At 52.8% G+C, this 11,601-nt stretch overlaps 1 protein-coding gene across 1 annotated transcript in view; it reads left to right on the forward strand.

Annotated features, from left to right (window-relative positions):
• Window positions 1-2,023: 2,023 nt before the first annotated feature.
• Window positions 2,024-11,601, forward strand: part of Trerf1 (transcriptional regulating factor 1) — a 50,203-nt gene continuing 40,625 nt past the window's right edge. The window contains exons 1-5 of the mRNA XM_013019100.1: window positions 2,024-3,670; window positions 6,254-6,300; window positions 7,413-7,563; window positions 9,005-9,307; window positions 11,569-11,598. Of these exons, the coding sequence (XP_012874554.1) occupies window positions 2,240-3,670; window positions 6,254-6,300; window positions 7,413-7,563; window positions 9,005-9,307; window positions 11,569-11,598 (1,962 nt within the window). The 5' untranslated portion in view covers window positions 2,024-2,239. The remainder of the gene's footprint in view (window positions 3,671-6,253; window positions 6,301-7,412; window positions 7,564-9,004; window positions 9,308-11,568; window positions 11,599-11,601) is intronic.

Here is an 11,601-nt window from a genome sequence, read left to right on the forward strand (position 1 = left end):
GCTGTCCCTGAACTCTTCAGCTCAAGGCAAGTACTCTATCACTTGAGCCACAGCACCACTTCCAGTTTTCTGAGTGGTTTATTGGAGGTAAGAGTCTCATGGACTTTCCTGCCCAGGCTGGCTTTGAACCGCAGTCTTCAGATCTCAGCTCCAGAGAAGCTAGGATTAGAGGCATGAGCCACTGGTACCCAGCTTCATGTTTGTTTTTTAGCCAATTCCATGCAAGAATATGATTGGAAATCCCTTTTGGGGGTGGTAGAGGGGCTGAACTCCTTGCTTTACATTTGCTAAGAAAGTGATCTTAACCACTTGAGCCACATCTACAGCCCTTGGAAGGCTCAGGTCAGTAGGATTATAGTTTAAAGCAACCCAAGCAAAAAACTGTTCAGGAGATTCCCATCTCAACTAAGAAAAAAGCTACGCACAGCGGTGTACACCTGTCATGCCGGCTATTCACGGAGGAGGATCATGGTTTGTGATAGTCCAGGCAAAAAGGCCTGGGAGCCTAGCTCAAGTAATAGAGCACTTGCCTTGCAGGTACAAAGCTCTACGTTCAAACTCCAGTACCACCAAATACATACATACATACTATAGATAATTATTTCTTTTAGAGCTTCCTATTAAGAAAGGAATTGGAAACTTTCCTGTGTTGAGGAAACTTCCCTGTGACTCTATCTCAGCCAATAACTAGACATGCTAGCGTGTGCCTATCAGCTGACTTGTGGGAAGTGTAAATAGAAGGCTCGTGGTCTAGGCTGCCCTGGGCAAAAATAGGAGAAGACTTTTTTTTTTTTTTTTTTTTTTCCGGGTCCGGTCGTGGGGCCTGAACTCTGGTCCTAGGCACTGTCCCTCAGCTCTTCAGCTCAAGGCTAGTGCTCTACCACTTGAGCCACAGTGCTACTTCCGGCTTTTTTCTTTTTGCTTATGTGGTGCTGAAGAATTGAACCCAGGGCCTCATGCATGCAAGGCAAGCACTCTACCACTGAGCCACCTTCCCAGCCCCTAGGAGAAGACTTTCTAATAAATAACTGAAGCCAGGCAGGCGCCATGGCTCACGCCTGTAATCCTAGCTACTCTGGAGTCTGAGATCTGAGGATTGCAGTTTGAAGCCAGCCCAGGCTGGAAAGTCTATGACACTCTTTTCTCTAATTAACCACCACAAAACCGGAAGTGGCGCTGTGGCTCAAGTGGTAGAGCACTAGCCTTGAGCTTTTAAAAAGAGGAGCCCAAGGAGAGCACCCAGGCTCCAAGTTCAAGCCCCAGGACTGGCAAGAAAAAGAAAAAGTAGGAAAGACAATGGAAGCAAGAAGGATGGAAAGCATGTCTCAAGCAATCAAATGCCTCCCTAGCACATGTAAGGCCCAGAATAAAGGGTGCACCCATGTCCTGATCATTTCCTAACATGCCTTGTACTTAGTAGGTACTGAACAGATCAACTGCACATCTTAAAACTTCATGTCCCCCCAAAGTCCTAGAATAGTGCTGCGCTTTTGACAGCAGAGTCCCAGAAGAGTGGATGGATTCCTCAATGAGCAAAAAATAATAAATCAATGAACAATCAGTTGGAGGATGATCAAGGGTCAGAGTTCACAGGTCCTGTGACAACCCAGATCTGAGGATTATTTATAGAGACTGAAGCAGATGACCCTGGCTGCTTCTAATCCAGTGGGTTGTTTTGTTTACGTGTGTGTGTGTGTGTGTGTGTGTGTGTGTGTGTGTGTGTGTGTGGGTACTGGGGCTTAAACTCAGGACCTCACACGTTTTTTTCACTCAAGGCTAGTATTCTACCACTTGAGCCACAACTTCACTTCTGGTGACAAGAGTCTCGTTTTCTGCCTGGGCTGGCTTCAGATCACGAGCCTCACATCTCAGCCTCCTGAGTAGCGAGGCTCCCCGGTGTGAGCCCTCGCCTCCTCGCTCATCTCCACGTCCAAGTGACCGTTCCTTTCCCTTGCATCTTGTCTTGCAGGTGTGCACAGCGTCTCCTCGCGGTGGTGCTGTTTGGGGGGTTGCTCGGCCCGGGTGAGGATGTCCCCCCTGCTCTGCACATGAGTGGTCCAGGCCGACGGGAGCCCCTGCCTCCGACCCCCCTCGCAGACATGTCCGCCGTGGAGTAGTGTGGACACTTCCACTCAGCTTCTCAGGGTTTCCATCTTTTGGGGGGGAGCATTTTCTTCAGTTACTTTTTAAAATTTCTTTATGGTTTTGTGGCTGGACGTCCACCACCAAGGCAGACACTATGGGGGACCAGCAACTGTACAAGACCAACCACGTGGCCCACAGTGGCGAGAACCTTTTCTACCAACAGCCACCCCTGGGTGTCCACGGTGGGCTGAACAACAGCTATGGGAATGCGGTGGCCGGGGGTGGCATGGACGGCCCCCAGGTCTCCCCCATCTCTCCCCACTTCCCTCAAGACACTCGTGATGGTCTGAACTTACCCATTGGCTCCAAAAACCTTGGCCAAATGGATACGTCGAGGCAGGCGGGCTGGGGCAGCCACGCCGGAACTGGAAACCATGTCCAACTGCGTGGCAACTTGACCAACTCGAATATGATGTGGGGGGCGCCGGCCCAGGTGGAGCCCACCGACGCCTACCAATACACCTACGCCCAGGCCAGTGAGATCCGGACCCAGAAGCTCACCAGCGGCGTCTTGCACAAGCTGGATTCCTTCACCCAGGTGTTTGCCAACCAGAACCTGCGAATTCAGGTCAACAACATGGCGCAGGTGCTGCACACGCAGTCAGCGGTGATGGATGGGGCTCCCGACAGTGCCCTGCGCCAGCTGCTGTCCCAGAAACCCCTGGAGCCCCCCACCTCCGCTCTTCCCTCCCGCTACCAGCCGGCCGGCCAGCAGCCCCACCCCGGCTTCCCAGGTGGGCTGTCCAAACCAGCCCTGCAGGTGGGGCAGCACGCCAGCCAAGGCCACCTGTATTATGACTACCAGCAGCCTCTGCCTCCCATGCCCCTGCAGGGAGGCCAACCTCTGCAGGCCCCACAGGTGCTGGCCCAGCATCTGCCCCAGGTGCAGCAGCACCAGTACTTTCCACAGCAGCAGGCTGGGCAGCAACGGGTCTCCATGCAAGAAATGCAGCAGCAGCCCCCGCAGCCGCCACAGATCCGCCCTCCCCAGCCTCAGCAGCAGCAGCAGACGCCCGTGCACCTGCAGGCGCGGCAGGGCCCCATGCAGATACCTCAGTATTACCAAGCCCAGCCCATGATGCAGCAGCACTTGCAGGAGCAGCCGCCGCCGCCCGTGCACCTGCAGCCCCCGTCATATCACAGAGACCCTCACCAATACACGCCCGAGCAGGCGCACGCCGTCCAGTTGATCCAGCTGGGCTCCATGCCTCAGTACTACTACCAGGAGCCCCAGCAGTCCTACAGCCACCCCCTCTACCAGCACAGCCACGCAACCCAGCCCCAGCAGCCACGGGAGGACAGTCAGCTGAAAGCCTATTCGATCGATAGGCAGACCCCAGCCATGCTGAGTTCCCACGGGGACCTGGGGCCCCCGGAGACAGGAATGGGAGATCCGGCGAGCTCGGACCTGAGTCGGGTCAGCAGTGCCCTCCCCCATCGGCCACTCCTGTCCCCCAGTGGAGTCCACCTCAACAACATGGGGTCTCAGCCTCAGCAGCCGTCGCCCAGTGCCATGTGGCCCCAGGTATCTCGTGGGACATTTCTGTCCTCGTCCCTGTGTGAGTCAGGATCCAGCAGGGCTGAGGCTCTGCCTTGCCCAATCTTCTCGCCAGCCTTCAGGCTTTCTGGGTTTGGTGCAGTCTACAAAACATAAACCTACATGCACCAAGCACTATGGCAGGCTTTGGGATGCAAAATTAATTTGATTCCGTCCTTTACCCAGAGAGCTTATAATCCCACTAAGGAGATGTGGCCAAAATACTGTATTATGTCCTAAATGAGTCATGTAATAACCATGTTGAGTCAGGCGCTAGCGTACTGTCCCCTGGTACTCACACTCACACACACATACACATCTTGAATCTGTGTCCTTGGGGTATTGTCTGTGAAGTTGATCTTCCTGTGCAAGTATTAAGACACAATTCCTCAAAGTATATCATATAGAGCAATCGTTTTGCAGAATGTTAATAGACTGTTGGAGACGCTATGGGTTCTCTAGATAAATTCGAAGTTTCTTAATGTGAACTGGACCCAAGCACCAGTGGCTCACACCTGTCATCCTTAGCTACTCAGGAGACTGAGATCTGAGGATCACAGTTTGAAGCCAGCCAGGTCAGGAAAATCTGTGAGACTCTAATTAAGTACCCCAAAAAACTGGAAGAGGAGCTGTGAGTCAAGTGGTACAGCGAGCTCTAGCTTGAGCAGAAAAGCTCAGGGACAGCGCCCAGGCCCTGAGTTCAAGCACCAGTACTGGCACTACCAATGACAAAAAAAAAAAAAAAGTGAGCCATGTTTTCCTACTGCAAGGTTCTCCTGTGATACAGCAGTGCGCAGCATGACTCTTCCAAGGAGGATGCTACATACAGTCGTGAAGATGAAAACCTGGCAAAGGGTCTGGGAAGGTGGCTTAGTGGTAGAACGCTTGCCTTGCATGCCTGAGGCCCTGGGTTCGATTCCCCAGCACCACATAAGCAAAGAGAATAAAAGCCGGAAGTGGCACTGTGGCTCAAGTGACAGAGTGCTAGCCTTGAGCTGAAGAGCTGAGGGACAATGCCCAGGCCAGAGTTCAGGCCCCACAACTGGACCCCCGAAAGAAAGAAAGAACAAAAACCTGGCAAAAAAAAATAAAATGGTCTGGTAGGATAGGAGACAATATGGAGTGGTAGAGGCCGAGTTAGACTGGAAAGCAAGCACTCTGTGTCATTCAGAGTTTTAAAAAACAGTCTGCTGGGGTGGGAAGAAGGGCTCAGTAGGTGGAGCGCTAGCCAGGGGCAAACGCATCAGGTACCAAGTACTCATCTTGGATGAAATTTTTTTTTTTTTTTTGTCAGTTGTGGGGCTTGAACTCTGGGTCTGGGCACTGTCCCTCAGCTCTTCAGCTCAAGGCGAGCACTCTACCACTTGAGCGCCACTTCCGGTTTTCTGGTGGTTTATTGGAGATAGGAGTCTCACGGTCTTTCCTGCCCAGGCTGGCTTTGAACTGCGATCCTGAGATCTCAGCCTCCTGAGTAGCTAGGATTACAGGCGTGAGCCACCAGCGCCCGGCGAAAAAAAATTTTTTTAAGTCTACCAAATTAAATATGTCTACAGGCCAGACTGAGCCCTGGGACTGTAGTTATGATTGTTTCCTTCCTTCCTTCCTTCCTTCCTTCCTTCCTTCCTTCCTTCCTTCCTTCCTTCCTTCCTTCTTTCTTCCCTTCCTTCTTCCCTCCCTCCCTCTCTCCTCTCTCCTCTCTCCTTTCTTCCTTCTTTCTTTCTTTTTCTTTATTCTGTGCCACCTCTGGGACTGGAACTCAAGGCCTGAGCTCTGTCCCTGAGCAACTTTTGTTCAAGACTAGTGCTCTACCACTTGAGCCACAGCTCCATTTCCAGCTTTTTGGGTACTTTAGTGGAGATAAGAATTTCACAGACTTCCCTGTCCAGGTGCTTCAAACTGGCATCCTCAGGTCTCAGCCTCCTGAGTAGCTAGGATTACAGGTGTGAGCCACGGATGCCCGACTATAGTTATTAATTTTTTATTAGTTCCTCCAAAGTATTTTGACCATAAAAGAACCTCCTGTGTGCGAGACGCCGTTCCTACCTTAGTATATTCCAACTGTTGCATCTATTTGATGGCAAGGACTTTAGAAGAAGGGACCCCAGATTGGAACTAGTTGAGTGGAGAGAAATCTCTAATGGAGGTTGAAGGTCATTGGTGAACTTGCCTTGCCACCTTGTTTACCTGGGCCCACACCCAGTAGTAAGTGAGAGCCTGGTGTGAGTATCAAGGCTGTGAAGGGAAGAATTCCAGAGGTCTAGCACGATTCTGTGCCACTCACGTTTCTGCTCCATGCTTCTAGGGGGACCGAGAGCCCGTCTGGGTCGAATAGGCGTACTGGGAAGTCAAGGAGGAGGATGGCAGGAGTCAGTGTCTTCGGGTGTCGAGCCTGCCCTTAGCCAGAGAGAAATTAAGAGAAAGAAATGAGGCCTGAAAGAGAGGCCAGAGAGGACATGAGCAGGAAAGTTCTAGAAGGATAGATCCCCGGATTCTTACCACTTGAGAATGATTCTCCCCCTTCACATGTACTTTTCTCTTTCTTGTGTCCGTTGGTGTCCGTGTCCCCATTAGATGCACCTGCCTGATGGGAGAGGCCAGCCGGGGTCCCCGGAGTCAAGGTAGGAAGAACGGGGGGTGGGGGTGGGGGAGGGGAAGGGGTTCCTGGGTTGTCTTTCACGGCTCATTTCTAAATTCAATTTCTGAAGCACAGCAGCCGTGTTGGGGAATACCTACCACGGTCTATGACCGCGTGTGGTAAAATAAGGCCAAGAGGCAGCATAATGGCGGGGGGCTGTGGATCATTGAAAGACATGAGCGCAGCGAGGCTCAGGGAGCTTACACTTGTACATCAAGTGAGGAGTCATGCGGAAATGCCATGTTCTTTCCATTTTTATTCAGCCAGTGAGCATTGATTGAGCACTTACTGTGTGCCGGGTACAGAGCTAGGCTTTGGAATGAACCCAGTGCCTGGTCGCGGTTGCTAGCTGGTCACTAGTGGCTCATGCCTGTAATCCTCGTTCCTCAAAAGGCTAAGATCTTGAGTATCTCAGTTCGAACCAGGTCCAGGTAGAAAAGTCCAGGAGCTCTCATCTCCAGTTAATCAGCAAAAAGCTAGAAGTGGCGCTGTGGCTCAAATAACTGTGTAGAGCACCATCCTTGAGCAAAAAAGACCAAAGGGAAGCTTGACACTCTCAGTGTAAGCCCCAGTGCCAGCTAAAAAAAATCCCTTTCTCACCTCTGAACCTTGAGTTTGTTATGGTTGTTGTTGAAAGTACTGAGATTGGAACACGGGGCTCTGAATGTGGTAGGCAGGCAGTCTACTGCTAAGATGATATACCCAGTCTGGAGCCTTGGGGTTTTTTTGTTTGTTTGTTTTTGCCAGTCCTGGGACTTGAATTCAGGGCCAGGGCACTGTCCCTGAGCTTCTTTTGCTCAAGGCTAGCACTTGAGCCACAGCACCACTTCTGGCTTTTTTCTGTGTGTGTGGTACTGAGGAATTGAACCCAGGACTTCATGCGTGCGAGGCAAACACTCTACCACTCAGCCACATTCCCAGCCCCTGAGCCTTAGTTTTCATCTGCAAACTGAGCTTAGTTTTCTAGAAGGTATGGAAGAAGGGTTACAGACAAAGGAGAAATACGAGGTGTGCGTGTGCGATCTGGTGGTCGGTACTGTTGCTCCTTCCTTAACTAACCGTGCGTGCTCTCCTTGTGGTCCTACCCCGGGGCAGTGGCCAGCCCAGAGGAGTGTTGGGAGAGCCGTTGGATGCCAAGAACAAGTTGACCTGCTCCATCTGCCTGAAGGAGTTCAAGAGCCTCCCTGCCCTCAACGGCCACATGCGGTCCCACGGGGGAATGAGGGCCTCCCCGAGCCTCAAACAGGTTAGCAGAAGCCAGGCCCCTGTTCTTCTAGGCCATGTGCTGCTTGCTTTGCTTTGCCGCTGTCAGACACTGTGTGAGACAGAGGGATGGGGGCTGCATGTGGACACAGGGGCGTCTAGTGCTCCCCACACCACAAAGCCTGAGTCTGGACGCTGTCAGCCAGATGGGCCCCAAGCTCCCATCTCTCCTCCCGGCTTTATCAGAAATGACACTGCTTAAGAGATCCTTCTAGGGAATTCCCTAGAATTCGCCCAACCTGCTGGAGAAGACAGCAAAAGAAAACCCGTAACTGTAGTGTTCCTTTGGATTTGTGCTGCTTTGAAGCACCCAATCCTATGGCCACGTGGGCCTCCAAAAGTTAGTAGTCAGAACCGGATGCTGGTGGCTTATCCCTATAATCCTAGCTACTCAGAAGGCTGAGGTGTGAAAACTACGGTTCGAAGCCAGCCTGGATAAGAAAGTCCATGAGACTTTATCTCTAGTGAATCATCAGAAATCCAGAAGTGGAGCTGTGCTCAAAGTAGTAGAATGGCCAGGCTTGAGCAAAAACTCTCAGAACCAGTGCCCAGGCCCTGAGTTCAAGCCCCAGTACCAGCACAGACACGTGCATGTGTGTGTGCGCGTGTGTGCACACACACACACACACAGCATCAGTGGTCGGTGTAGCCATCAGGCCCACAGTCATCATTTTCAGCCCACCGGTGCAGTGGTGGTCTAGCATCCAAAGATCCTAGAACACCTTCTGTATTTTCTGGGTGACAAACCATCTATGCATTTCTGAGTTTGACCAAAGCATTTCCCTAGAACCCTTTGAATAATGCTGATTTCATGGGATTTATTCTCTATTAATCAACATGTTGGACTACCTAGATCTCGCTGTCTCCTGGCCATACCAGCTTAAAGAGCTATGACTTGAGTTTTTTCCTTAAATAGCATGTTTTATGCCAGGCATGGTGACGTGTGCCCATAAATCCCAGCACTCTGGAGGCTGAGGCTGGAGGATCGAGAGCCTGAGGCCATTCTGGGCTACACAACAAAACTGTTGCTCGGAACCACACCAGTAGCATGTTTTTTCATTTTCAACGTGGTTTCCTAACCTCGGTAACAATCAACTCGGGCCTATAGGGTTAAAGACTCCTGTGTAAGAGCACACATTGTATTTCATTCTTCATTGAAGACAAATCCCAATCCTTCCCTTTATAGGCAGTGAGAACCCATGCTCAGTTTTTTTTGTTATAGCATGTGATAGCATGTCCACGTTGTAGTAGGATGTCTGGCTTTGTCGGCCAGCCAGGCATTGCTCCACCAAGGGCCCCAGGGCTGCTGGGAAGATTGCCACCCAGCAGTGGTCCTCAGTCACCCAGGCCCTGGGTCCTAGAACTATTCAGGGAGAGCTGCTGTCAGCTCAAACCCAGGATCAAAGCCTTTATCCTCTGTGTAGGAGGAAGGAGAGAAGGTCCAGCCACCGCTGCCGCCTCCGCCTCCACCGCCACTGCCGCCTCCGCCACCGCAGCTCCCTCCTGAGGCCGAAAGCCTCACGCCCATGGTCATGCCCGTGTCTGTCCCTGTCAAGCTTCTCCCGCCCAAGCCCGGCCCGCAGGGCTTCACCACCGGCGGCGCCGCCACCCCCTCTGCCAGAGACAAGCCAGCCAGCTCGACGGCGGACGAACAGATGCCTGTGCTCGTGAGGATGGCGCTGTCGCCGCCCCGCTCGCCCCCTGGGGCTGCCCCCTGCGTGCCCACTGTGAGTTGCTGCTCTGTCTCTCCTGGGGACATCTCTTTGCTTTCTTTGGAGATGGGGACAGTTCTTCCCATGTCCATGGTCTGAGTTCGGACATGGCTGGGCCTCCATTGTCTTATGAATGCCCGTCTCCCATTCACCTGAGCCATGGGCTCCTTTCTGCGAGTCAGGGTGATGCCAGAGGTGATAAGTCAGCACACTGCCAAAGATACGGCCCTACCAGTTATTCAACTATGGAACTATAGCCAGGCACTGGTGGCTCACACCTGTAATCCTAGCTGCTCAGGAGGCTGAGATCTGGGGATCTAGTTTCAGAATTAGCCTGGGCAGGAAAATCTGTAAAACTCTTATCTCCAACTAACCATCAAAAAGCCAGAAGTGAAGTTGTGGCTCAAGTGGTAGAGCACTAGTCTTGAGCACAAAAGCTCAGAGATAATGTCCAGGGGCCTGAGTTGAAGCCCCAGGACTGGCACACAAAAACAAACAAATGAAAAACATGGAAGTACTTCTGCCCAAGATAATAAACAGTTGCCTGGCTCTCCCCAGAACCTCCAAATTCAGCCACACCGTGAGGCCACATCCTTTCTGATGATTGTCAGCCTTACAAGATAATAATAATCTGGAGAACGTAATTCATTAAACTTCCCAGAAAATTCCACTGGGAGCCCACCATCCCCAGTCTGAGGAAAGCAAAGTGATTGGCGTTTGTCACCGTTCCATTCTTCTGGTTCTCAAATCTCTTCTCTTCTCTCTCCCTCTTCCCACCCTGGGGAATTTGTCACTTGTGGCTAGCTCTATCAGACCTGTCCGTGTCCTCAGAATAGGGTGTTAAGTCCTCTTTGTCCTTAGAGAATAAATAACTACTGGGAATGCTAGAGGCTTGAAGATCGGGTTGAGCAGGATGGATGTAAGGAAAATAATAAGTCTACAGCTGTGCACTGGTGGTTCAGAGCCCCACTCTGTGTGGTTTCTGTGGCCCTGGTTATCCAGAGCCTTTCCTGAAGGCTCTGAGTTAGGCCTCCTGGTTAGAGCAGGAGTAACAGGACAGAAGGGGAGGAGAGTGCAGCTGGGTGCCGGTGATTTATAATCCTAGCTCCTTGGGAGGCTATGGTCTGAGGACTGTGGTTTGAGGCCAGGGAAGTCCATGAGATCGATCTTCAATTCATCATTAAAAAAAAAAAAGCAATTAGGAGAGCTGTGGCTCCCGCCATCGAGCTTCCAGGCTCTGTGGAGTGGAGCCCGGAGCTGAGGGTCCCACTGTGGCAGGCCCTGTGTCCTGGAGTCAGCTGGTCAGGGGACTGTGGTCAGCTTTGCCATCACCCCATCGCTAGAGCTGCCCTGCTCCCAGTGCCTCCTCCCCACACCCCATGCCAGCCCCCCTCTTCTCTGGACTGATGCTGGCACACGCCCCTGGTCTGTTTCTGTGTGGCTTTGGCGTGCCCAGCTTCTCTATTTACACACATCTGTTTACTTATTTGTATCTGTGTCCATGTGGGCAGAGTTTCCTGTCAGGCAAGAGTTTCCTCTACCGGGCCTGGCGGCCATGGCTGATAGAGGCCCAGGGGAGGCAGAGAAGGAGGAAGAGAAGGGAGAGGGAGAGAAAGAAGAGGAGGAGGGGGGAGGAAGGGAAGGAAAGGGAAGGAGGAAGGCCTGTACCAGTGGCTCAGGTCTGTCATCCTACTCAGGAGGCTGAGATCTGAGGATCACAGTTCAAAGCCAGCCCGGGCAAGAATGTCCATGAGACTCTTATCTCCAATGAACCACCAGAAAACCAGAAGTGGTGCTGTGGCTCAAGTGGTAGAGCGCTCGCCTTGAGCTGAAGAACTCAGAGTTCAAGCCCCATGATCGACAAAAAGAAAGAAAGAAAGTGGAAGAGGAGAAAGTGGAGGAAGAAGAGGAGGGGGAGGAGGGTACCCTGAGAAGGGAGGGAAGGAGGAGGAGGAGGGAGGTGAAGAAGAGGAGGAGCACTGAGCAGCCGAGGAGGCCAGCCAGGCAGAGGGAGGCCGGCGCTGGAGGCCGCAGCGGCTGGCGGCCCGGTGGGCCCCGAGGAGGCCCAGGCCTCTTCCTGTCTGGGCCCCGTCCCGAGCAGTCCTCGCGTCCCCTTCTCGGGACGGGACGCGGGCTTTCTGTCCCCAGTCCACCCAGCCCGACCCGGCCCGACGGGCCCCTGTGCCCCAGAGTCCTCCCTCGGCCCGGCCACCGGAAGTGGGGCGTCCGGCGGGCCTGGGGTCCCCCGTTTGACTCGTCACCCCCGCCCCCCGCAGGACCTCGCCCGGAAGCCGCAGCCCAGCGCCGCC

The sequence above is a fragment of the Dipodomys ordii genome, unplaced genomic scaffold, assembly GCF_000151885.1.
Source record: "Dipodomys ordii isolate 6190 unplaced genomic scaffold, Dord_2.0 Scaffold44, whole genome shotgun sequence".
Lineage (NCBI taxonomy): Eukaryota > Metazoa > Chordata > Mammalia > Rodentia > Heteromyidae > Dipodomys > Dipodomys ordii.